This window comes from Hemiscyllium ocellatum, chromosome 23, assembly GCF_020745735.1.
Source record: "Hemiscyllium ocellatum isolate sHemOce1 chromosome 23, sHemOce1.pat.X.cur, whole genome shotgun sequence".
In the NCBI taxonomy this organism is placed as follows: domain Eukaryota; kingdom Metazoa; phylum Chordata; class Chondrichthyes; order Orectolobiformes; family Hemiscylliidae; genus Hemiscyllium; species Hemiscyllium ocellatum.
This window is the reverse complement of record NC_083423.1, coordinates 46,754,977-46,780,194: the sequence shown is the minus strand read 5'-3', so window position 1 is coordinate 46,780,194 and position 25,218 is coordinate 46,754,977. Positions and strand designations below refer to the sequence as shown.

The window sequence follows — 25,218 nt, the reverse complement described above, 5'->3', positions numbered from 1 at the left end:
CTTTAGATCCTGTGGAATCCACACACATTCCTTATTCCAGCTACGCCGTGACATGGCTGGGTTAAGCTTTTATGGTTTACAAACATTGTACACTTGTTAAACAATGAAGCAACGTTACTGCAGTCAAACATTACATCAGGATTATGAGAATAATGCCTTCAAGACACCTTCTACTCGGTTGGTAAATGGAAATGAGCTACTTACGGAGTTGGATGACACGCGGTGCAGAGGAGTTGCTGCTCCCTTCTGTGTAGGCTACCACAGTTAGGTTATAGATGTCTCCAGGAGGCAATCGAAGCAGAGTTGTCATTGTGCTGTGAGGCACCTGTATGGAGCAATAGATTGCTATTAGATACAGAACCTCCAAATTACCAAGCGGCAAAGTCCTGTCGTCCCAACCTCCCTGGAGCCTCACATTGATCTTGTGACTGTGAAAGGAATGAGATGGCTCTGAGGCCAGTGGGAGTTGTGACTAGGCTCCAGGGATGAGTCATTTGATAGTTTGGGTTGTTTAAACATTTTAATAAACTTGAATTGAAAGAAGGTAGATAACTTGGTGGATAGAGACACGGGAGGTGCAAGACATGTAATATCTATGCTTTCTCAAAATTGAGTTTCAATCATCCCTTCTCTTTCCTACGATATTAAATTGGTCTCTGGATGGTGCTAAATTCTTTAATTCAATCCTGCAGATGATTATCTAACACTTTGTAAACTGTAACTCTGGACATTCACATCTATCATTCCCAGTCCTTCCTATTACCCATCTACTTAATCAACTTCTCACAGTTCACACTCAATGGTCTTGCTCCCAATCATCTTCAAACACATCAGAATCCTGGAACATATACCTCTTCCCTTGATTCCTTCTCATCCCAACTCTCATCAACCCCAATCTCCCGCAACTTGTAACTTGCTCAGTGATTTCACTTTCCATCACCCTGCCCCCATTCTATGTCATGTCCCATTCTCTTTAATAAGCACAATTGTCATCTACTTCTCAAAGAATGCTCAGTCTTTTGACTTCACTGCATCTTCACCTTTTCTTCAAAACTTTGGAATAAGCATTTCCCATTGAACTGGTCAGGGCCCACCTAAATTCTAGAAATCTGGTTTCTTCTGCAGTGGAGCCCAGATTGACAAAATTCGGGAGTCTCAATTAATGCCATGATGTTGCCAACTTCCCCATTCCCCTCCAACATCGTGCTCTATAAACCATCTCCAAACCATTCACTTTTCATGGCTCCACTCAAACCCACCACAATAAAAGCATGCACCCTCACTCGGGATCCTCGTTGTCAAACTCAGTCAGACACTGCCTTGATGTCACTCTCACCTCAACTCTGCTGTTCAGCTTTCTCGTTCATGTTTGGACCATGGTTGGAATGAGGTCAGGAGCTGAGTGGCCCTGGCAGAGCCCAAACTAAACATCAATGAACAGGTTACTGCTAAGCACATGTTGACAGCCCCTTCAATGATAATGTTGGTGATCGAGAATAGACTGATAAAGAACAAAGAAAAAGAACACAAGAGAAGTAGAGTACAGCAAGAGGCCCTTTGGCCCTCTAAGTCTGTGCTGACAATCATGGCCTAACTAAAATAAAAAGCAAACCTGCTGCCCTTGTTCGGTCCATATTCTTCTATTCCCTCCCTATTCATGTAACCATCTAAGTGCCTCTTGAATGTTGCATTCAAGACCTGCCACTTTGTCAGTTATAGAACATAGATAGAACATAGAACAATACAGCACAGAACAGGCCCTTCGGCCCACGATGTTGTGCTGAACATCTATCCTAGATTAAGCACCCATCCATGTACCTATCCAATTGTCGCTTAAAGGTCACCAATGATTCTGACTCTACCACTCCCACGGGCAGCGCATTCCATGCCCCCACCACTCTCTGGGTAAAGAACCCACCCCTGACATTTCCCCTATACCTTCCACCCTTCACCTTAAATTTATGTCCCCTTGTAACACTCTGTTGTACCCGGGGAAAAAGTTTCTGACTGTCTACTCTATATATTCCTCTGATCATCTTATAAACCTCTATCAAGACACCCCTCATCCTTTGCCGTTCCAACGAGAAAAGGCCGAGAACTCTCAACCTATCCTCATATGACCTATTCTCCATTCCAGGCAACATCCTGGTAAATCTTCTCTGCACCCTCTCCAAAGCTTCCACATCTTTCCTAAAGTGAGGCGACCAGAACTGCACACAGTACTCCAAATGTGGCCTAACCAAAGTCCTGTACAGCTGCAACATCACTTCACGACTCTTGAATTCAATCCCTCTGCTAATGAACGCTAATACACCATAGGCCTTCTTACAAGCTCTATTCACCTGAGTGGCAACTTTCAAAGATCTATGTACATAGACCCCAAGATCCCTCTGTTCCTCCACCTGACTAAGAACCCTACCGTTAACCCTGTATTCCGCATTCTTATTTGTTCTTCCAAAATGGACAACCTCACACTTGGCAGGGTTGAACTCCATCTGCCACTCCTCAGCCCAGCTCTGCATCATATCTAAGTCCCTTTGCAGCCGACAACAGCCCTCCTGTTATATTGAACAGTCCCTCTTCACAGTAGGTACACTGTGCCACAACTCTTCTGCCGTTATATCAATGGCTGCATCATTGCAGCGTTCTGCACCCAGGCTGAACTGGAGCAGTTCATCAACTTCGCCCACAACTTCCACCCCGCCCTCAAATTCACTTGGTCCATCTTGAACACCCCCTCCCCTTTCTTGACCTCACCATTTCCATTTCTGGCAACAGTCTCCAGACAAACAACTACTACAAACCAACAGGCTCCCATAACTACCTGGACTACACCTCCACCCACCCAGTCTCCTGCAAGTGCTCCATCCCATTCTCCTAACTCCACCACCTCCACTGCATCTGCTCGGATGAGGAGACATTCCAGTCGTGAGCACCCCAGATGTTCAACTATTTTGAACAATGTACTTTTCCTCCCTCCATCATCCAGACAACCCTCCACTGCACCACCTCCATTCCCCGTTCCACTGCTCTAAACCCAACACCCTTTCTACGCACCTATCACCCCACCAGTCTCCACATCTGGTGCATTATCATCAAACACTTCCTCCAACTACAAATATACCCTACAATCAAGAACATCTCCCCCTCCCAACCCCTCTCTGCCTTTCACAAGGCCAGTTCCCATTGACAGTCCATGGTTCACATGTTTCTTGACATGTAATGGAGTGAAATGAATTGCTTGAAAACCAGCATCTGTCACACTGGGGTTCTCTGGTGGAGACCAAGATGGATCATCCACTCTGCAGGTCTACATTAACATCGATCTTGTCTTTTGCACTGCTGAGCTGGGCTCCCCTATCACTTAGAATGGGGATATTTGTGGAGCAAATTCTTTTTTAGTTGTTTACTTGTCTACCATCCTTCATGAATGGATGGCACAGATTACACGGCTTAATTGTGATCCATTGGCCATAGGATCACTTAGCCTCGTTTATCACTTGCTGCTTCCACTGGTTGACATGTAAGTAGTCCTGGATTGTAACTTCTCCAGGTAGTCATCTCTGTTTTAATTATGCCTGGTACTGTTCAAGCCCTCCTGCATTCTTCATTTCGGACTGCAGGAGGGCTTGACCCTCTGGCTTGAGCGGGGGATATGCCAGGCCATGAGGTTGCACATTGTGTATTAGAGTAAAAAGTGAGGTCTGCAGATGCTGGAGATCAGAGCTGAAAATGTGTTGCTGGTTAAAGCACAGCAGGTTAGGCAGCATCCTAGGAACAGGAAATTCGACATTTTGGGCCAGAGCCCTTCATCAGGGGCTCTGGCCCGAAATGTCGAATTTCCTGTTCCTTGAATTCCTGATGAAGGGCTCTGGCCCGAAACGTCGAATTTCCTATTCCTTGGATGCTGCCTAACCTGCTGTGCTTTAACCAGCAACACATTTTCAGCATTGTGTATTAGGCCATGATTCAACTGCTGTTGATGGTCACAGAACCTCACAGATAGTTCGGAGTCTGCCCATTTACCACGGTGATAGTGCTACACACTGCGATGGTGGTTATTCTCCATGTGAAGGCAGGATTTTGTTTCCACAAGCACTGTGCGGTGGTTACTCTTATCGATATTGCCATAAACAGAGACAACTGGAATATGTAGGTTGGTGAGGAAGAGGCCAAGTACATTTTGCCCTTTTGTTGGTTCCGTTACTACTTGCCACAGATCCAGTTTAGCAGCAGTGTCCTTTAGGACCTAACCAGCTTGGTCAGTATTGGCAATCCTCTGTGCCATCCTCTGACCTTCCCTGTCTCTGGGACTGCACCTCTGCATTGGTGGGCATTGTGTGACTGTCTTTTGTTGCAGACGCCACTGTTGCTCCTTACTGCTCAAAATGTGCCTCTAGTTTCACCCTAACTGAACTCTGCCGCACCATGCTGGCTAAACCTTCTGAGCAGTTCCATACATAGTTGCAAGGTTGCTCCAGGGTCTGAAAGCTCGATATGAGAACACTCCCTCCTCAAGTTTTCTCCCCTGTCATCAACATTGATTAACAGTTACAAGCATGATCAAAGTTCAAACTCACACAACACGAGGTTGTGATGAAGCTGCGCTCCAAAAGCTTGCTCTTCCTAATAAACGCGTTGTACTGGTGTTGTCTGATTTTTAACTTTGTCCATCCCAGACCAACACCTCCACATCAAAGCATCGTCAAAGGATTGGTTAGATTACTTGTATTTACAGTATTTGCTACAGAGAGTTGTGAACACAGCCCAGCGATTGAGTCATAGAATTTGAATGGTTTCTCGATAGGTGTTTTTGGTTCAGAAATTTTTTTCCTTAAACCAGCCATTTGGTTAGATGGCTCTTCTGACTGCTACAGTGATGACCTCTTCAACAGAAAAATGTTATTTGAAAATTTCTTTCTCTTTTCCAACTGTTGATCTTGACCTGCCGTGCCTTTCTAGGTGGATCCCATCAGTGCCACCGTATCTTGTCATGTGTTTTTCTTTTGTCCATATCTAGGAGTTTAGTGAGACTCACTGGTCAGGGAGAAAGCAAGGTCAAAAACTGTCTCCAGTTGAAATGTCAAGTAGTTTTGGAGAAGCAAAACTTTACTTACAAGATATACTGGTGGAAGGGGACCATGTGTTGAAGGTTGTCTAGCAACAGTCTTAGGCATCAGAAGAAACATCTCCAAGCTGTGAAGGATGGTCTCTGACTCTTCTTAATAACACTAGAACAGCTACAAAGTAGCTGTTCTCCAAAGTATGAGTTTTGTTTAGCTAACTTCTTGCCTGAACAGACTGGTAAAATTAAAAATCAGGATCTCTAACTAATTCTCATTTGACTGGAAATCTGATTTGAACATCTTACCAAGTCCATGACTGTTAGCATTGAAATCTTGATGACAGAAAGTCAACAGACTAAGAGAAGTTTTTTTTCAGAAAATCATTTTTTAATTGAACATGAAGCCTTGGTTTCTTTAGGTTTTTTTCCCCAATTTTCTTTCTTTACAAGTACCACAGCATCTCGGTAGAGTTTTATTATCCCGGCGTGTGTGAATGTATCTGTTTTGAATTAAGGGATATAAGTTTAATTCTGAATATAGCTTTGTTGCTACTTAGTTATGTGGCTTGTACAAATAAAAAGTTTGTATGAATAAAGAAGTTAATTTTGAGTTTATTGAAGAAACATGTTAAAAATCTGTGTTTTTTTGTTCCCGATAACAAATAAAAAGAAACAAATTAACCCGTAGTCTAGTGGGTTATGATTGTTCATGCACCTCTACCAACAGAGTTGTAATATCACAGTATTCATTCAATGTTTGTGTCTGTCTGCACTTGCCTTTAAGTTTTGTTCCTGACTCTAAGATGTGAACTGAGAAATATTTCCTCATATTATGTCATCTGTAGGAAAATCTGAGCTCTGCTACCTAACTGATCCATCACATGGCAAAAGGAGGAATGACATTCCAATTGTTTTAGATGGGAGGTTCTTTAAAGAGTTACATTCACTTTGCTTTACCCGCACATTAGAACAAGCATAAAAGAATATACTTACACTCTTTTTAATAATTCTTCGTCCAACTGCTACAACAAGCCAATAAGGTAAGGTTGAATTGGATGCTTCAGTTGTAACGTCCCCGTAGGTCCAGCTAATAGAGAGTAGGTTCTTAGAATACTCCAGCCAAGTAATCTTCGGAGCTAGTGGTGCTATTCAAAAGGCAAAGCAAACACAACACTTTAGAAAAGTAAATGTGAACAGATTAATGGATTATTATTCACACATGTCATCCAGAGACTTTACTAGTCCAACACTGCTTTACTATCTTTTACTCCTTATAAAGGTGAGATCATCCAATCCTCTGTTTCTTAGGGCCCCACTTGGCACCCAGTCTGTGTGCCACAAGACATCTCTATTCACAGACCTAATCTAGATACACAGTTAAGTGACTCCTTGATTTAAAATATTGATGCTCATTTTCAAATCCCTCCGAGATATTTTCCCTCCCAATCTCAATAACCTCCAAAACATTGAACCATCTCTGCATGTCCTGCACATCTCCAGTTGTTATTGCTCTACCATTGGCTGCATCTCCAGCTGCCAAGGCAACAAGCTCTGGAATAACATTTTACTCCTTTAACACACTCCTTAAAATTTATCATTTCAAACAAAGCTTTGATCCAATGTATTTCAGTGTCAAATTTGATTAAGTTTGGAGCAACCTTGGAAGCTTTAACCCAATGTGTGGACAGCTTGCTGCATTAATCCTAACTTACATTACCACATTTAGAATTCTGCTAAATTCAAACTAAAATGCTCATTAAGATGGGATCTTGGTAAACATCTGCACAGACCTTCATATTCTTATGTATACTTTTTGATAGAAATGCAAACACAATGGTCCATGTTTATGATTGTAACAAAACAGTCAATGTTCATCGTCATACTCTGTAAAGCTGCTGGCATTTTCTGGCAACTGTGTTGTCAGTAGTGGAAATCAAGAACCTGTTTCCTGTTAATCGTCAATTGTCCACAAGATGCATTGCTGAACTCTACACAGGTACAAATTTTAGATTCACTTGATCCAATGTGAACATCCAGTTTTTATCCAATTAAGACTTACTGCGAAATATCTGGAAATGTTAGACTGCATGTGCAGATTGATACCCCAAACCCTGCGGTGACAAGCTTTTCAATACCAAATGTTTGTGTCTAGTTTGTGTTTGCAATAAGATTGTGGGACTGTGTTAGCAGCAGAATCTGAAGGCAGCTGCTCTTTGGGTTTATGAGTTGAACTTTATGGCCTCCTGGTTATCAGGTGGTGGTAATCGTGGTGGGGAGGAAGGTGGGCAGGTTGGGTAGGGGGTTGATGGAAGATTGAGCAATATGCCAACTGTGCCCCATCTGCCTACCCAACCCCACGGTGAGCCAATTGAGGGCCTTAAGCAGCCATTAAGTGGTTACTTAGAAGCCTCCCCCTGTGTTGGGGGTAGGCCAGTGCAAAGTGTCTGACATGCCTGGTGAAACCTCATTGACTAGTGGATGGGCATCTGGAAGTGGGTGTCTCTGTGTCCATTGGTGACTGCCCCTTCCCCCTCCCATTCACATTACCCCTCCCACAATAGTCCCCACCCTATTTGCCACACGTGCTGGACTGCCAGTCTGGTGTGACCCTAGACTTAGCTCACTGTCCGGCTCCAGCATAACTCTCTTGCTTCTGGGACTCCTTACAGCCATAGCAGTGGTCACCATCTATCACTGATGCTCTTGGCATCGGAAAGCTACCAACAAATTAGTTGGCTAACAGGCAGGTCTCTGAGACAGGACCTCTCCCCTGGAAGTGACTGAGGGGCATCTCTTCCAGCCAATTAGTAACCCGACAGAAATTAAGTGGCTGGAGCTGAGACAACCAATGGGGAATGAGTTTGGTCTGGAGTTTATCGAGGGTCCAAGTTCCCATCACATCCAGTGGAACATTCAATGCCTTGTTCTTTCTCAGCAACCATTTCATGTATTTAATGCACGTCAGGGAAACATCTCTGCAAAACTAAACAAGTGATCCTGCAAGCCTATCCCAAATTTTGGAATGTTTGGGAGATGGTATCCTCGTGGTATTATCACTGGACTGTTAATCCAGAGACTCAGGTAATATTCGAGGGACCTGGGTTCGAATCCCACTCCAAGAATCTAATAATGACCTTGAATCCATTGCCAATTGTCAGGAAAAACCCACTTGGTTCACCAATGTCCTTTAGAGATGGAAACTGCCATCATTACCCAGTCTGGCCTACATGTGACTCTAGACCCATAGTAATATGGTTGACTCTTAACTTCCCTATGGGCAATAAATGCTGGCCTGGCTAGTGATGTCCTCATCCCATGAATGAATAAAAAATTCACTATTATTCTGAGAAGGGGTTTTAAATCAGAGGTTGAAACAAAAGGACTGATGAATACTAAGCTCATGGACAAACGGCAGGTAGGGAGCTAAAGTAACATTCTTGAGTGAAATGCAGCAGTGGTAGAGAATTGCAATGTGACATCTCCCACATGGATAGCCAAGCACGAAGTCATGTTTTTTCAGTTGCAAGAAAAACCAGAAGTGGCAACCAGAATAAGGTTAAGAAATGGATGAGTGGAATGGATGCATTTCCTTCCATAGCAGTGACCTAGTGGTTATGTTTATTAGCTTGTTAGCAGCCAGCTGAGTGCCCAGGTGACTGGCAATGATGCTTTGCCAGTGGTTAAGATATGGCACCCACTGGTACTCCTGCCTACTGCCGATCACTGGCCTTTGTTGGATGGATTTGCCGATTGATGCTGAAGTCTATTGGTGACAGTCCAAAGATGTACAGGTTGGGTGGACCGGCCATGCTAAATTGCCCATAGTGTCCAGGGATGTGCAGGCTAGATGAATTAGCCATGGGAAATGCAGGGTAACAGGGAGAGGCTCGGGGTTCGGTCTGGGTGGGACGTGCTGTGGACTCAATGAGCCGAAAGGCCTGAGTTCACACTGTAGTGATTCTATGATTCTGCATGCTCTTCAATACGAAGTGTTCATGTTCTTGCTGTGGCTTTGCAGACAGCTTGCTGCTATTTCAGCAGCGCTGGAATGTTAATGGTAGAGTGATGCATATGTGCAGCTACCTTTGACAGGAATCCCAAGGCACAAGGATGTGCCTTCAAACACTGTTTAAAGGAAACAGCATCAGTTACAGGTTTCAGGCTCATAAATTCAAAATCAATTTTTGGATTTAATGCATGGTTTCACAAAATCATAAAGACAACTCAAAACTGAAGCTTAAAATAAAAACATGTAACTTGTGGAAAAATGTAAGAGATATCTGGAACTAAAAACATGCCCAACTTAAAACATTGGAAGTATTTTCCATTCAATGGATGAGCATGGAAACAAACTAAAGGGGTGGGATTGTGTAAAACAGCCTTGCACACCCCTGTTGCACTACAAGAAACTGTAAAGCACCCTCCGCTTACCTGTTATGTAGCTCATCAAAGATCGGTCACAACAACTCATTTCAGGCTCTCCCCAAGACACCATCGTGACACGAAACTCATAACGTGAGGCTGGTTGCAAGTTAGTCACAGTCTGACAATGAAACACAATGGCAAAAAGACTTCTTTTAAAATAAAATTAACATTATAGTGAAATTTTAGCCAAATGTGATATGCATTTCTTCTACAGCATGATAGTCACATTCCTCTGTGGGCCCTGCGCTATACACGAATCGCGTCATACAAACAGCACATAAAGTGTTGGTGATCAAATCGTGCTGTAGCCAACACGTGTTTTAAAAGCTTGCCTTTTAGAAACTGTGTCCCTTATCTGTCAATCACGCTAAAGCCAATTTGTGTTGACAAACACTGTAGCAGAACAACTAAGTTTAACAGGAGAACCTAACACTGTAAACTGTTGATTATGCTGGCTGCAAGGAATGTTGCAGTGAGAGTCAGGCAATTCTATATCAGAAGAAAGAAATATATGTTTTAAATATATACAGTAGTGAATTCATAAACTAGCATTCCTAACCTTGACTGCACGCAATTTGGACTCTAGATGAAACACACTTTTTATTTCCTTGATTGTAGGATAACCTACCTCCTTGACTACCTGTTCCCTTTCTAGCCAACAGTTGTGGTCCTAACTGGTGGACTGGTTCACCTGTTTATTCAGCATGGAAGGTGCTGACGAGAGGTTCCAACCTGAAACACCAACTCTCCTGCTCCTCTGATGCTGCTTGACCTGCTATGCTTTTTGCAACTCAACACTTTATCAACTCTGATTTTCCAGCATCTGCAGTCCTCACTATCTCCACTACATCTTCCATCCCAATACCCAGCAGAGGGATGGTAGCCCTTGCCTTAAGTGACCAATCAGAACAAGGCTATCCCCATATTTGAGACAGTAAGAATCTGTGTGGAGCTGCTCTAATCACAAGTAGCTTCTCTCTCACGTTGTCAATCTTGTAGCATCAAACATGGAACAGAACTGCTCTGTGATTAGAAGGTAGGGGCTGCAATGAGAGAGTTGCTTGGATTGCTACCAGCATGGCTCTGGCCTCATGGATAGCTCTCGGCACAGCTCCTGGCCTTGGGAACGGCTGTTCACCTGGTTATGGGCCTTATTGATTTCTGATGGTGTGGTCTAGACTCTACTGTCTCCTACAGGGGAAGGCATCTGGATAGGAGGACACTGCAAAGGAGGGAGTAAAGAATGGAACCTGTCAATGGTTGATCCAAGTACCTGGGAGCAAGGAAAACTCAAATTCACTGTGAATAATGAATTGCTTGAAAGCAAACATGGAATCTCTGACTTAAGGCTGCATGAGACCAGGAGCAACAGCTTGAAGAGGGACTTAGTGAATTCTTTAGAAATCAACACTGTCAATTGTTAAATTAATTTGCAGTTTTGTGATCCGAGGTGCAGTAAATGGAGTAGTAACTACCTGGTTAAAATGTTCCAGAGTTGTGTATCAGCAATAAGCACATTAGCTGTGATCTCACTAGCTGTAGAAGGTAAGGTCAGGGTGATGGATTTTGTATAAAAGCATCCGTCAGATTTTTTTAAAAATATGCTAATCTTTTCCTCTTGTCCTGTGACAATTTAAATACTGTAATGTCTAGGATATTAATGCTTTCCTTGTGCTGTGGCTTTAAGTTTAATAGAGTGTTGATAACAGAAGGCATTGATGAACTCTTCTCATTCTGTTTTTGTGCGAATCTAAGAACTCCAAACATAGAATCAAAGCATCCCTACAGTGCAAAAAGAGGCCGTTCAGCCCATTGAATCTGCACTGACCTTACAAAGAACATCCCACCCAGATCCACCCCCCACCCCATAACTCCATTTGAGATTTTTAACCATGGTGAGCCAATATAACCTGAACATCCTGGACACTACAGGGCAATTTTTAAATTATTTTAAGCATGGCCAGTCCACCTAATTTACACATCTTTGGACTGTGGGAGGAAACTTGGGCACCCGGAACAAACCCACACAGACACGGGGAGAACGTCCAACAGACAGATGCCCAATACTGGAATTGAGCCTGGGTTCCTGGCACTGTGAGGCAGCAGTGGTAACCGCTGTGCCACTCCACTCAACTCAGATATAATAGATATTGTTGCCGTGTGTCCTGATCATCAAATAAGTGGGTTTGTGAGAATGTAAAAGGAGCCCCCAAAAACCAAAAAGCAGTCCTGAATATTATAAAGTATCCTTGAGAAAATCCCAAGAAGAGTCCTTGAAAAAGATTTTTTGGACATCGGGTCAGGTTCAAAGAAGTGAAGCTAGTTGCATCACTAGCATGCAATTGTCTGATAAAGCCAAGGTTGAAAGGTCTATCCTGCTAAAAATTGATCTTTCAATGTCCTTTACAAACAGAGACATGGAGTACACAACAATGACGTTTGATAAAATGATATGAAGAAAGTTAGTTCCATCGTGATTATTGTTACTAATTCTAGACACCTCTGAAGAAGAATGTGAAGGTTTTGTTGAGGAGTCAATTTATTTTCACTAAAATAACTTCAGGGATGAATCTTTTAAAGCCAGACTGGGGTAGATTGGTATTGTATCGTCATTTCTATCATGGTACACAAAGATGGTAAAGAGCTGCTGTATTTTAAGATACACAAAATATGCCAATAATGATATTTGGGAGGTCAGGGAATGGGAGGGAGGAACTTTAATCTGAATTGTGGACTCAATCTGCCTAAGTCTGGCTTTAAAAAATGTAGAACAAAAACAGAAATTGCTGGAAAAACTCAGCAGGTCTAGCAGCGTCTGTGGAGAGAAATCAGAAGTAACATTTTGAGTCCAGTCCTGAGGAAAGGTCACCGGACCGGAAACGTTAACTCTGATGTCTCTCTACAGATGCTGACAGACCTGCCGTGCTTTGCAAACTATTTCTGTTTTGTTTCTGATTTACAACTCCCACAGTTCTTTTGGATCTTAAAAGATGTGGCACTGAAGAGGCCACTGGAAGTGGGTTGCCAGTTTAAACCTTATAATGAGACTTGGTCCTCATTTCTTTTTTGAAGAACACTTTACATTGCCACATCAAAGTTCATTGTGGAAAGGCTAGTTTGCAATGTCGAGTGATGCCAATAACATGGCTTCAATTTTTAGACTGACTGGAGTTACCATCAAGATCCTATCTTCCCAATTCCATCCTTTACCCAAGGTTTGGTAACCCTCAGGCTAAATCAACACCAGTTATTCTGTCTACTGAGAAAGCAAACCCATTGGACTGTGGTGACGTTATCGTAGGAAATCAAAGCTCTTGGCATTTGCGTACCAGTTAGCATGGATGGAAAACTGGCAGAAAACAGAATATGAATGTTTGCGTCTTTGTCTGATTGGCAGGATATGATGAATGGCGTGGTGCAGCCTCAGCTTGTCACAGTTGATATCAATGATTTAGGAGCAAAGACATGGCAGCTACATTTACAGTTAATGCAAAGGTAAGTAGGGCAGCACAAGGACAGGGTGGTTAGAGATGAACATTTATAGGATGAATGAGTGGGCAAAAATCTGGCAGATGGAGCACAATGTAGAAAAATTTGAAGCTGTTCACATCGGTAGGACGAATAAAAGAGTAGAGTAACCCTCAAATAGAGTACTTACTCAAACAGAATTCCGAGGTGCAGTAGGAACCAGCTGGTCTAGTGCACAAATTATAAAATGTTAGTGCACAAAATCCAGCAAGACTTACAGTGCTGTACTTTATTATGAAAGAAATTGAACATAAAAATAAGGATCTCAGAGCTTAGTTGTATCTGGAATTGATGGAACTACATCTCAAACACTGTGTGCATTTTTGTTTTCCCTTATTTAAGCATGGATATAAATGTGTTGGAGGCAGTTTACGAGATTGATGCTTGGAATGAATGTGCTGTCTTACGACGATAGCTTGAAAAGATTAAGCCTATTTCCACTGGCGTTTTGGAGAGTGATTGGGAACTTGAATTGTACAAGATTTTGAATAGTTTAGACAAGGTCCACATGGAAAGCAGAGTTCCTGTTGTGGGTCAGTCAGGAACAATGGTGTTAAAATATGGGATAGCCTTTCCAGTCAGAGATGAGCAGAATTTTTTTTCCCTCTGAGGATTGAGAAAGTATGCAATTCTGTCTCAGAGGCAATGCAGGTGGGGCTCAGTCAATATATTTAAGGCAGCAATAGATTGATTCCTTAGCCTTGAAGAATCTGAAGTTATCGGGGGTGGATGGAATGTGGAACTTGAGACAGAAACAGATCAACCATCATCTTAATGAAAGGCAGAGGCTTGAGAAACTGAAAGGTCGACTTCTGTTCTGAACTTGTAAGTTCATAAGTTTAACTCTGCAAAGTTGGGTATCAGGAAACCCATTAGCTCCAGAGAGATCCAGGAGGCAAGTAGCATAAGATCACAAGAAAATGCCTTTCTGCATGCTCCTTACCCTCACCAACGAGAGTTTCTGCTTCATGAGAAATCCAGGTTATTGAGGGTGACTTCCAGGCACAGAAACTGTCAACATTATCAGACACACGTCACAGATTTAAAGTGTGGGGAAACCCTGTTTTTTGCATTTCTCAGGTGTCAAACCTCTAGCGTCACTGATCCACCCATGGCAGGCTAAATCGCTAAAATTCCTGCCATCATTTCAGTCAAATGTCCAAGGGAGAGCAGAAAAATTATTCAAGTGAAATGCAAGCATCTTTTCAGAAAATAAAAACATTGGCTGTTGGAAACATATTCACAGAATCCCTAGCGTGCAAAAGATGTCATCTGATCCATCAAGTCCAAACCAACCCCCTGAAGTGCATTCCACTTAGGCCCATCCCCCTATTCTACCCAGTAACCCTGAATTTCCCACGGTCATTCACCTAACCTACATGCCTTTTGACTGCGGGAGGAAACCCATGCAGACACGGGGTAAAAGTGCAAACCTCACACAGATAGTCGCCCGAGGGTGGAATCAAACCTGGGTCCCTGACACTGTGAGGCAGCAGGGCTAACCACTGAGCCACCGTACCACCCCATATTGCTCTACTTGTTTGCAGCTAGAATGACAATTAAGCGAGTGGCTTCTCAGGAAGGCGAGAGAAGGAAGGAACTCTCTTGTGAGATTAAAAGTGGTTTACTGCAATAGTATCAAATGTTTACTATTTATGACATTTTATTTATTTAGGGAGATAGTTGAACCTAACACTTCCTCAAAGTTCACAGTGCGTCACTATTAGAATTTCTTAGCTAAAATGTTCTCGTTATTTTCAGACATATATGACACACCTTATGGGACGTGACCTTCTAATCTAGAGGTAGGGACACATCCATTGTGCCACAGATCCTGTTGTTGAAATATTCTAAAGTCTAAATCCAAAGTCTAAACTATAGTCAGGTGTTACACTGATTCTATCACCTACTGAAAACAAGAGCAACTAATGAGCTCAATGAAAGAAGGGTTCACTTTTCACTCCCTGGGTATGTTACCAATTGATCTGAGCAACTATGAACATAAGGAGTGAAGGTTCACATATACCAGTGAAATGTGACAATGTGGTGAAGACAAAAATTTTTACCTCTGGGAGATGAAATGACCAAGTGAATCATCCAACCTTTACCCACACTGTCTGATTTTCACCCCATTAATTTCACTGGGGCGGGGGGGGGGAGAGAAAGGCAACTTCTACAAACTGTGGACTATCTGCTCAATTGCTTCAACATCCAAGTGATGAAGCCCAACAATCCAACTTGATGAATTCATGGTCCCCAAAACGTAATCATTACGGTGAATTGAATTACCATCGAGGTTGTTAAGGCAATTGTGAATGGAATATCTTGGATGGTTTTCCATTTTGAGTTTTGGTTCAGCGGGTCATGGTGGTACATTTCCACAACGTACTTTTTAAACACCACAGAGTAAGGTCTGCTCCAGGTCAACACTACTGCTGTGGGGCCCAAAGGGTATAATATCAGGTTCTTCACTCCTGATGGCTCTGTGGAAAGAAGAATAGGTTTAAAATTAGGAGTCTGTCCATTATTAAGGAGACTTTTATGAGAAGTAATATTAACCTCTGATTCATAACTAAAGCAGAGACCTAATAATGAATGAACATGGAACAGTACAGCACAAGAACAGGCCGTTCGGCCCATGGTGTTGTGCCAAACATGGCACCAAGTTAAATTAATCCCTTCTGCCTTGGACTATATCCCTCCATTCCTTGCATATTCAAGTGCTTAACTAAAAGTCCCTTAAATGCTCCTATTGTATCTGCCTCCACCACCAACCCTGCCAATGCATTCTAGACTGCTACCACTCTCTGTGTAAAATAAAACCTGCTTCTTACATCTCATTTAAAATACCCACCTACACATCCCTCCTAGCGTTGGATATTTCAACTCTGGGAAAAAGTTTGTGACCATCAACCCTATCCATGCATCTCGTAATTTCATAGATTTCTATCAAGTTTATTCTCAGCATCTGCCACTCCAGAGAAAACAACCTGAGTTTTTCAAACCTCTCCTTATAGTTCATACCCTCGAATCCACGCAGCATCTTCTCCCAAGCCTCCACATCCTTCCTGTACCATGGGGGCCATAATTGGATGCGATACTCTAAATGTGGACTAACCAAAGTCATAGAAAGCTGCAACATGGCAATCCCATCTAGTACTCAATTCCCCAACCGATAAAGGCAAGCATGCCATACGCCTTCTTTATCACCCTTTCGACTTGCATGGCCACTTTTATGGAGCTGGATGAAATAAATGAAGTTTTGAATCACACAGCTTCATCATTATCTAAATGCAGATTTGATGGACGATAGTTAGGGGCCACAAAACAGTCGCATGAATTCTTTAATTAATGTTCCCTTCAAGGTTTTGGTGCAGGACAGATTGAGGTGCTTGGTCTGGAGATGCTCAGCTGTCAGACCTTCCTATACACTGGTCCATGGTGTAATACCCTTCTGGAATTTATAAGGTAAGGGATTCAGTGAAACACTCTATTCCTTCTTGTTCTGTTTACAGTGTTCCTTTACATCTGTGGTGATATACCAAAAAACACTCCATTGACTGGAAAACACTTTGATAATATCCAGAGGTCATGAAAGATGCTAGAAGGGTGATGCAGAAGGCAGTAGGGATTCTGCAGAAACGTTCTGACATGATTTCTATTGCCAATGTTGTGCTGGATATTAGCAAAATATTTGACATTTTCTCCCCCTTGTGCTGTGTTGTTCAATATTAAATAAAACCTTACTCATGAAAAACCATACAAAACATTACTTAGAGCACAGCAAGAGTATTGTGTGTAGTTGCGGAATCCATATCAAAAGGAGGGATATGATTGCACTGGAGAAGGTGCGTAGGAGATTAACCAGGATGTTGCCTGGCCTGGAGAGTTTCAGTTGTGAAGGGAGATTGGATAAACTGGGGCTATTTTCTTCAGAGCAGAGGAGATTGTGTGGGGTCATGACAGATGTTTAAATTATGAGGGGGATTACCTAGAATAGACAGGAAGAGACTTTCCTCTGGGTGGAGGGTTCAATGACCAGGAGATGTAGATTTATGGTAAGGAACAGGAAGTTTAGAGGATAAACGTTTTCACCCAGAGGGTGCTGGCAAACTGCAACTCACTTCCTGTAAGGCTGGTCGAGGCAGAAACCTGCATAATATTTAAGAAATACTTAGATGTTCACTTGCAAATGCCAAGGCCTACAAGAGTATGGGCCAACTGCTGGAAAAAGGAAATCAAATAGAATAGTTAGGTGGTTGTTTTCAATCGACAGACATGTGATGGGCTGAAGGGCTTTTATCTGCACTGCGATTGTATGGCAAAGGATGTTCAACTGTTTGGATCTGTATGGTTTTAAGAGGTAATTCTATTCACGTTCAGCCTCATTGGGGCCTACTGTCAAGGTGCTGTCATGGTTTCCATAATACTTACTCAAACCAAATGTAACTGGGAGAGAAGGAGGGCCAACAGCAGGGCCATTTTTCAAGTAGACAACAACCTGGTAATACGCTCCTGGCATTAGGTTTTCAATGATGTTACTGCTCAGATTTACCTGATAAAGCAAAAAGATTTGCAAAAGTCAAGTATTTTTCTGCTTTTGATACCCTAACAATTTCAGGACTCTTAAGACTTCCAAAACAATTATTGTCCAGTCACTGCAGAGATATCAGTCCTTTTTACCCTTCACAGTCAGATCAGGTCTGTATTATTTATGGAGATTGACTCATTTACAGCATGTTAATATTTAATCTTGTGTGTATACACACACATACACACACACACAAGTCTCCCCTGGCAATCTCATTGTTCCTTTCACGTGTTAGAAACTGCAATATTAAAATTCCAGCTTGGTGCCATTTATACTCGAGTTCATTGTTCAAAGTAAACGAGTCTGTTTTCAAAAACACATCTTGCAAAATGATTTTTGGCAAATGCCTGCGTGTTATAAATTAGAATAATGAAAAACACATTAACAATGTACATGGTCTTGCACATGATATCTTGGGGCTAAACTAATAAATTCTGTCGGCATTACAACATTATGCAGCCACTAGTTCTTAATGAAAAGGCCTCTCATTTCAACAGTCAGTGGGCCAGTGAATAGATTCTCGTCGAGAGCAGAGATCAATTATTTGATCCAGCTTAAAGTACTGTAGGAAGGGCTGGAATGTGTGTTTAGTCGCAACACTAGACCCACCTATTACATGGCTGATGGTTTACACTACAAGTTAAGGAATTAGCTTATTAAGTTGTGGTACCTTAGTGTAAATCTAGAAAGATTCACTTAATGAAACAGTCGCTAGTAAGACATGTGGTCTACATGTAGTAGCCATAGTCTACAAAGGACTGTAGACATCTAATTGAACAAACAATGGAGAATTGCAGACCAGCATTTTTAGGAAAGCCACATACACTCATCTACAACAGCAATCATTCCTACACCCACAAGCTGCATCAGGACATTATTTAAATGGGCCAAAACACACTGCAGCACCCAGGAACTACGAGCAACAGAAGAAAAAAAATACCTTATACAGCATATTCAAGAACAACAGGTACCCAATGTACACAGTCCTCCTATTTTTAAACAACAAACCCAAACAATAAGACACAACACAGCCAGAAACTCTAGCCACGCTACTGTACATCAAAGACATCTCAGAGACGACCACCAGACTACTCCGACCCCTTGGCATCATGGTAGCCCACAAACCTACCAACACACTGAAACAGCTACTGATGAACCAAAAGGACACCATACCAACAACGAATATCATTTACAAAATACCCTGCAAGAACTGCAACAAACACTACATTTGACAGACAGACGGGAAACTAGCCACCAGGATACACGGGCACCAAATAGCCACCAAAAGACATGACCAAACATCCCTAGTACCCTTACACACAGATGAAGGACACCACTTTGACTGGGACAACACATCCATCCAAGGACAGGCTAAGCAGAGACATGCACAGGAATTCCTAGAGACCTGGCATTCAAACCAGAACTCCATCAGTAAACATATTGATTTGCACCCCATTTACCGACCTCTGAGAAAAAGAACTGGAAATTATATCACTCACATTTAACAGACCAAGACACACAAACAGAAAGCGGGACAGAATTTCACCGGAAGCAATTGATAAGAGGATCTCAGCATGTCCCAGCTCGGTTAGGGCCCAAAGACAGGTCTAGAACACAGGATTGGAAACAGGTTATTCAGTAACATCAGGGCTGATTGAGTTGTGTTCTGCTCCACTTCTTCTCTGCACCTCAGAACCTCCAACTCCCTTATCTATCAAAAAACTGTTTATTCAAAGTGAGTTAAAGAAAGACCCAGTCTCCATTATCTTTTGGGGAAAAGAATTCCACATTCCCTCAGAGAAAAACAGTTCACCATATCTCAGTCATAAAATGGAGGCCTCTTATTCTTAAAGCATGCCCCCTGGTTTTAGGTCTCACACGTTCCCCTAACACAACACCAAACATCCTCTCAGTCTTCACTCTATCCGTGTCCCTCATGATCTTCTGCTTCGATAAAATCATCGATCATTGTTCTCAACTTCAATAGATGGAGTTGTAAACTGCTCAATCAGAGAAGCCTTTCATCCCATGAATGAGTTGAGTGGAAAAGTTTCAGAGAACACCTCTGGGAAAAAACAGTTCAGAGAGCATCTCTGGGATACCTGCACCAACCAACCCCACCGCCCTGTGGCTGAACACTTCAACTCCCGCTCCCACTTCACCAAGGATATGCAGGTGCTGGGCCTCCCCCATCGCCAAATCCTAACCACTCAACGCATGGAGGAAGAACGCCTCATTTTCCGCCTTGGAACCCTGCAACCACACGGGATCAATGTGGATTTCACCAGTTTCCTCATTTCCCCTTCCCCACTTTATCCCATTCCCAAGCCTCCAACTCGGTACCACTCTCTTGATCTGTCCATCATCTTTCCTATCTATCTGCTCCACCCTCCTTTCTGACCTATCACCTTCTCCCCCACCTTCATCTACCTACCACATTCCTGGCTACCTTCTCCCCAGCCCCACCCCTTTTCCCATTTATCTCTCCGTCCCCCTGGCCCATGAGCCTCATTCCTGATGAATGACTTATGCCTGAAAGGTCGATTCTCCTGCTCCTTGGATGCTGCCTGACCTGCCGTATGTTTCCAGCACAACACTCTCGCCTCTGGTCTTCAGCATCTGCAGTCCTCACTTTCTCCTAGTCCGTCAAACAAATCCATGCTGACTTTCCTTATTTAATCCATATTTGTCCAACTGGCTGTTAATAATCCAGTGCAAACCTATTTCTAAACACTTTCTCACCACTGATGCCAAGCTGACTGGCACAGAATTGTTAACTTATCCTTACATCCTTTCTTGAACATTTACAATTCTTGAGTCCATTGGGAGGACCCCTGTGAGTGAGGAGGATTGGAAAATAATGGCCAGTGCCTCTATAACGTTTACTCCCATTTCCCTCAGTACCTAAGGATAGTGCTTTATGACCGTCCTGGATATTTAATAGCCACTCTATGAACTTTTAATCTGATCAGTATCACTACTGCCTCTTCTTTCACTATGATTATGGCAGCATCCTCTTCCGTGCCTAACAATATAAATACTGTTTCTGCACTCTGTGGTAGGGCACAACTTTGTACTAAGAGTTCTGGATCACAGTTGCAAAGGTCAGAGCATAAATTTGACAAAGAACAGAGGAAGGAAAGAATAAATTGGACTGCATATTGGATTGCACACAAGGCAAGAATATCTTGTCTACTTTCATTCATAATGAAGAAATGAAATATTGTGTACGGAAAATGAAAAATGGAGAGATGGAAACCTAAATAGTGCTGATGGCAGTGGGGAAAATTTGAGGTGGCTTTCATACTTAAATCATTTGAATTAATAAACAATATCACAGCATATGGTTCCATTTTATTTAATGTGCATCCATAGGTAACAGTAGCCAATACCTTGTAGCAATAACGGGACTCAATTCTCTGGCCCTCTAATTGCTGCTGACAAGACAGAGATACGATTGACACAATACTATCGTAGTTGTTGTCTTGTGAGTGAGTCCAGGATACGTGGGCTGTAATAGAATTCAGCACCTTCACAGCGATGTTCTGAGGGCTTTCAGTGATCTCCTTAAACCACTTCCCAAAGGAACCTTCAAAAAGAAAAACATGTCAAGTAATCTTCCATGAAAAGAGAAATAGCACCGGACTTGGGAAGAATATAACCGAGTGGCCGTAAATGTAGCTGCAGGGCATGGTTAGTTTTTGATGTTTCTACCATGGTAAATCAAATGCCTTGGCAGAACGTGAATCAGTTTGAGTAAACGCAAGGGTAACTGAAAAATAACAAAAAAGATAATGTATTTACAAATAACCATATTACATTTTTATGAGGGAATTCAAGAGCCTTTTACAATCAACAAATTCTTTTGCAGCACAGTGACTATTGTGCAGGAACACATGCTAAGTGAGCAACCAGATAATCTGTTTTTGACGATACTGATTTATTAAAATACAAGGAGCGCTCGCTTTACATTCACTCCAGTGTGCAAATAAAGCCTGCATTTAACATTACAACTGAAGAAGAAAGGACTTCTGACAATGCAGCACTCTCTCTGTAGAGCACTGCTGTGTCATTTTAGATTATATACTTGGACTTCAATTCACAACCTAAGCTGTTGCTGACACCAAGTGGATACTAAAGAATATGACCATGGAGCTATTTAAACACTTCCCATCTGCCAGGCCGTCTCAAAAGCACAAGAAAGAAAATGTAGAGCACCTGGACAGAATCTTGTGAGGATCATGGTATAAGTTGGACAGCTTGTGATGGTCGTGAAGGACCTCTCTTTGAGGAGGCTTGCTGCAGCTTGTCATACTCAAGCCCGCAAGAGAAGAGTAAAGAGCCTTCCCCAGGCTCAGACACCACATGGACAGAAGCCAAGGACTGCAGCTGATCACCTGCACTCAGCAGTGCCTTGGTGTAACTGGTAGCTGCTGCTGCAGTTCACCCACCCATGACCCCAGGACATGGGCTATAGGTGAATGAAGGCAGGATGGGGGTCCCTGAGGAAGTAGGTTGGCAGTGAGTGCAGGAGGGTCTCTCTCAACGGGACCCCCCTCCAGTGACTTTTTAATGCAGGGTCCTTAGATCAAACCACCAAAGACCTTTGAATAAGGAGCTGCCAATCTGAACCCCAGGAGGCTGTGAGCAAACATGCATCTGTGTAGGATGAGTTGGAGACAGAGTTAATACAAGCCAGGATAGGATGAGGCCCTTAAGATGGCATTAATTATGCAACCTGCCATCTGATTAAACACACCCTGCCATGAAACCCACCAGGAGCGAGGGCACAGGATTCTGTCCCTTGAGTGAAAGTCAGCAAGAAACCAAAAGAGACAGAAAAAAACGCAAAAATAACAGAAAGTGGAACAGACAACATAAAGAAAGCAAAAGAGAAACAAAAGAGAAAGTTGAAAGCTGTGAAGAATTTAATGGAAAATACTCTCGCCAACATTGTGGCACATTTTGTTATGTGCCACATCTTCATTCGAGGTAATGTTTCCATCTTGCAAAGTTCAATTTAAAGGAAAATGGATATAGCTTTGAGAGAATCAACAGATGGTATATGTTACAGTGATTGTGCTTTCCATTACGTTATGTTTTGCGATTCATCTCTGCTGCCCTGCTTCTCTCCATTAGGATTCAACAAATTCTACACTGACTCAGTTAATGACAATCAATCATGTACACCGTTTGGACATTCCTACATACGCATAATTAGTTGTTTTACCATTTCAGGAAACACCCCTTCTGCCACCCATGTAATGAGTAGACTGTTATACAGTTGTGGATGTTGTAAATAGGCTTCAGCAGCTTCTGAAGTTTAGATTCTTTACCTTCATTCCGAACTGGTCAAAATAATCAAAAGATGGGAGAGGTATGCACATCTCTGGGCAAGTCTGAATCTCTTAAAGGGCTGCTGTAGCCATTAAAGGGGAAGCTCAGGACCTTAACAACACTGTGATGTCCTGGAGTCGTAGAGCATGGGTATGTGTAATAATTGGGAGGAGAAGCTGCAGAGTTTCTTCACTGGCTACTCATAAGCAGAGGGATACACATACAAGTTTCTGGGGTGATTTAATTTCACACAGGAAGTACTGAAAATTCTGCTTTTATTATGTTTTAGAAGTACAATGAACAGCTCATGGGCCAGAAATCTTCCATTCTATAGCGGTCCAGCCTCTTTCAAAACCACAATTTCCGTCAGACAAGGAGGACTCAAGGAATTGATGCAGATGTGTACTCCTCAACATCAATGTCCTCAGTATTACTCATACACATCTCAAAGGAAGTTCCTTTTACCACAACCATGTGCAGGAAATGGGATTTAAGACTGGGCAGTGACTCCACCTTCAGGAAAAGAAGAAAGAGGGGAAAAGAATGCGAGCTGATGACCCGCAAACTCATTGGAAGGTGTAGAATAAAGGGCACCCACTGATGGACATCCACTTATGGCAGAAGCAAGCATTCAGGAAGATCATATGAACAAGGAATAAGAATAGGCCACTCTACCCTTTGAGGCTGCTAAGCCACTCAATAAAATCATGGCCGGTCTGATTTTAACATCACCTCTGCATTCCAGCGTATCCCTGATAATCTTTCATTCCCTTGGTCATCGAGAATCTATCTCAGTCTCAAAAAAAGTTTGAATATTCTGCATCCACTACCTTTTGAGGAGGGGAATTCCAAAGACCCTCAGCCCTCAGGGAAAAAAAATGTTTCCTCATCTCAAATGGGCACTCCCTTATTTTTACACCATGATCCCTGGTTCTAGATTGTCCCACTTTGTCCCCTCAAGATCTTATATACCAGTTGTTGTTATCTCTGATACTTTTAAACTCCAGACGATATAGGTCCAATCTGTCTTGCCTTTCCTCATAAGGCGATTTACTCATTCTATGTATTAATCTAGTAAAGCTTTTCTGCAATGCTTCAAACACATTAACATTCTTCTCTAAGTGCAGTGACCACTTTGTGTGCTCAGTAATGCTCAATAATGCACATTCATAATCTTGCATTCAGTTCCCCTCGCAATAAACTCTAACATCCCTGACTACTTGCTGAAGCTGCTAACCTTCTGTGGTTCAGCCGCACCCCTTCAGGTAATGTTGGGCTGGATATCTTACCTGCCTCCTCTCAGCAAAGAACACACAAAAATGCCCAAAGATGACCAAAGGAGATAAGGCAAGGTTGAAGAGCATTTCCCTTTCTTCACTGCACACTTCAACTTGCTTCCTCATTGATGCTGTACAGGTCTGGTGCTACAAACAATTCAGGACCAGTACATACTTCTATAGTGATAGACAGTGATAGAAGCAAAGCTACACAGTAACAACCTGGACAATCACATTTGGGAGGCAGACCTCCCCCAAGAGGTCCTTGGCAAATCTGCTGCTAATCACATCTATTAGAAGATAGCATTTTGCTGGGGCACTCTCAACTGCTTCATTCTCCAACCCAAGCTACAATTCCATTCTTTCCTTCTCTTTCTCCACAGGGAAGGCACAGAGATGTCTCTGCCTACCGAGAATGCCACATGTATGCTCCAGAGTCAGAACCAGGGCAGAAGAGGACCTGATTGCACTGGAAGGGATGGAGGATGCTGCCTGGGCAGGAACATTTCAGCTTTGAAGAGAAACAACATAGGCTAGGGTTGTTTTCCTTGAAGCAAAGGGGGCCGGAGGGACCTGATAGAGATCTACAAAATTATGAGCGGCAATTTGAAGGTGATAGGTTTAAACTTCTCTCCTTAGTATAAGGGTCAGTTATCAGGAGGCAAATATTTAAGGTCAGGGTGGGAAGTTTAAAGAGGATTTAAAGAAGAAGTGTTTTATCCAGAGGCTGGAGATGATTGAAACTCTCAATCTGCAAGGGTGGTAGAACCACTACAACATTTTATAAGTATTTAGATGAACACTTGAAATGCCATAGCATACAATGGTATGGTAAAAAAACAATGACTGCAGATGCTGGAAACCAGATTCTGGATCAGTGGTGCTGGAAGAGCACAGCAGTTCAGGCAGCATCCAACGAGCATCCTACAATGGTATGAGCCAGGTGATGGGAAATGGGATTAGAACAGATAAGTGTTTGATGGACTATTACGACA

At 42.6% G+C, this 25,218-nt stretch overlaps 1 protein-coding gene across 3 annotated transcripts in view; it reads right to left on the bottom strand.

Annotated features, from left to right (window-relative positions):
• ptpro (protein tyrosine phosphatase receptor type O) overlaps positions 1-25,218 on the bottom strand; it is an 80,748-nt gene that overhangs the window by 45,489 nt on the left and 10,041 nt on the right. For all 3 annotated transcript variants that reach the window (XM_060843204.1, XM_060843205.1, XM_060843206.1), the window contains exons 3-8: positions 21,002-21,198; positions 17,453-17,573; positions 15,308-15,501; positions 9,497-9,608; positions 6,059-6,210; positions 205-325 (exon numbers count right to left, since the gene is read on the bottom strand). In XM_060843204.1, coding sequence (XP_060699187.1) covers positions 205-325; positions 6,059-6,210; positions 9,497-9,608; positions 15,308-15,501; positions 17,453-17,573; positions 21,002-21,198 — 897 coding nt within the window. The remainder of the gene's footprint in view (positions 1-204; positions 326-6,058; positions 6,211-9,496; positions 9,609-15,307; positions 15,502-17,452; positions 17,574-21,001; positions 21,199-25,218) is intronic.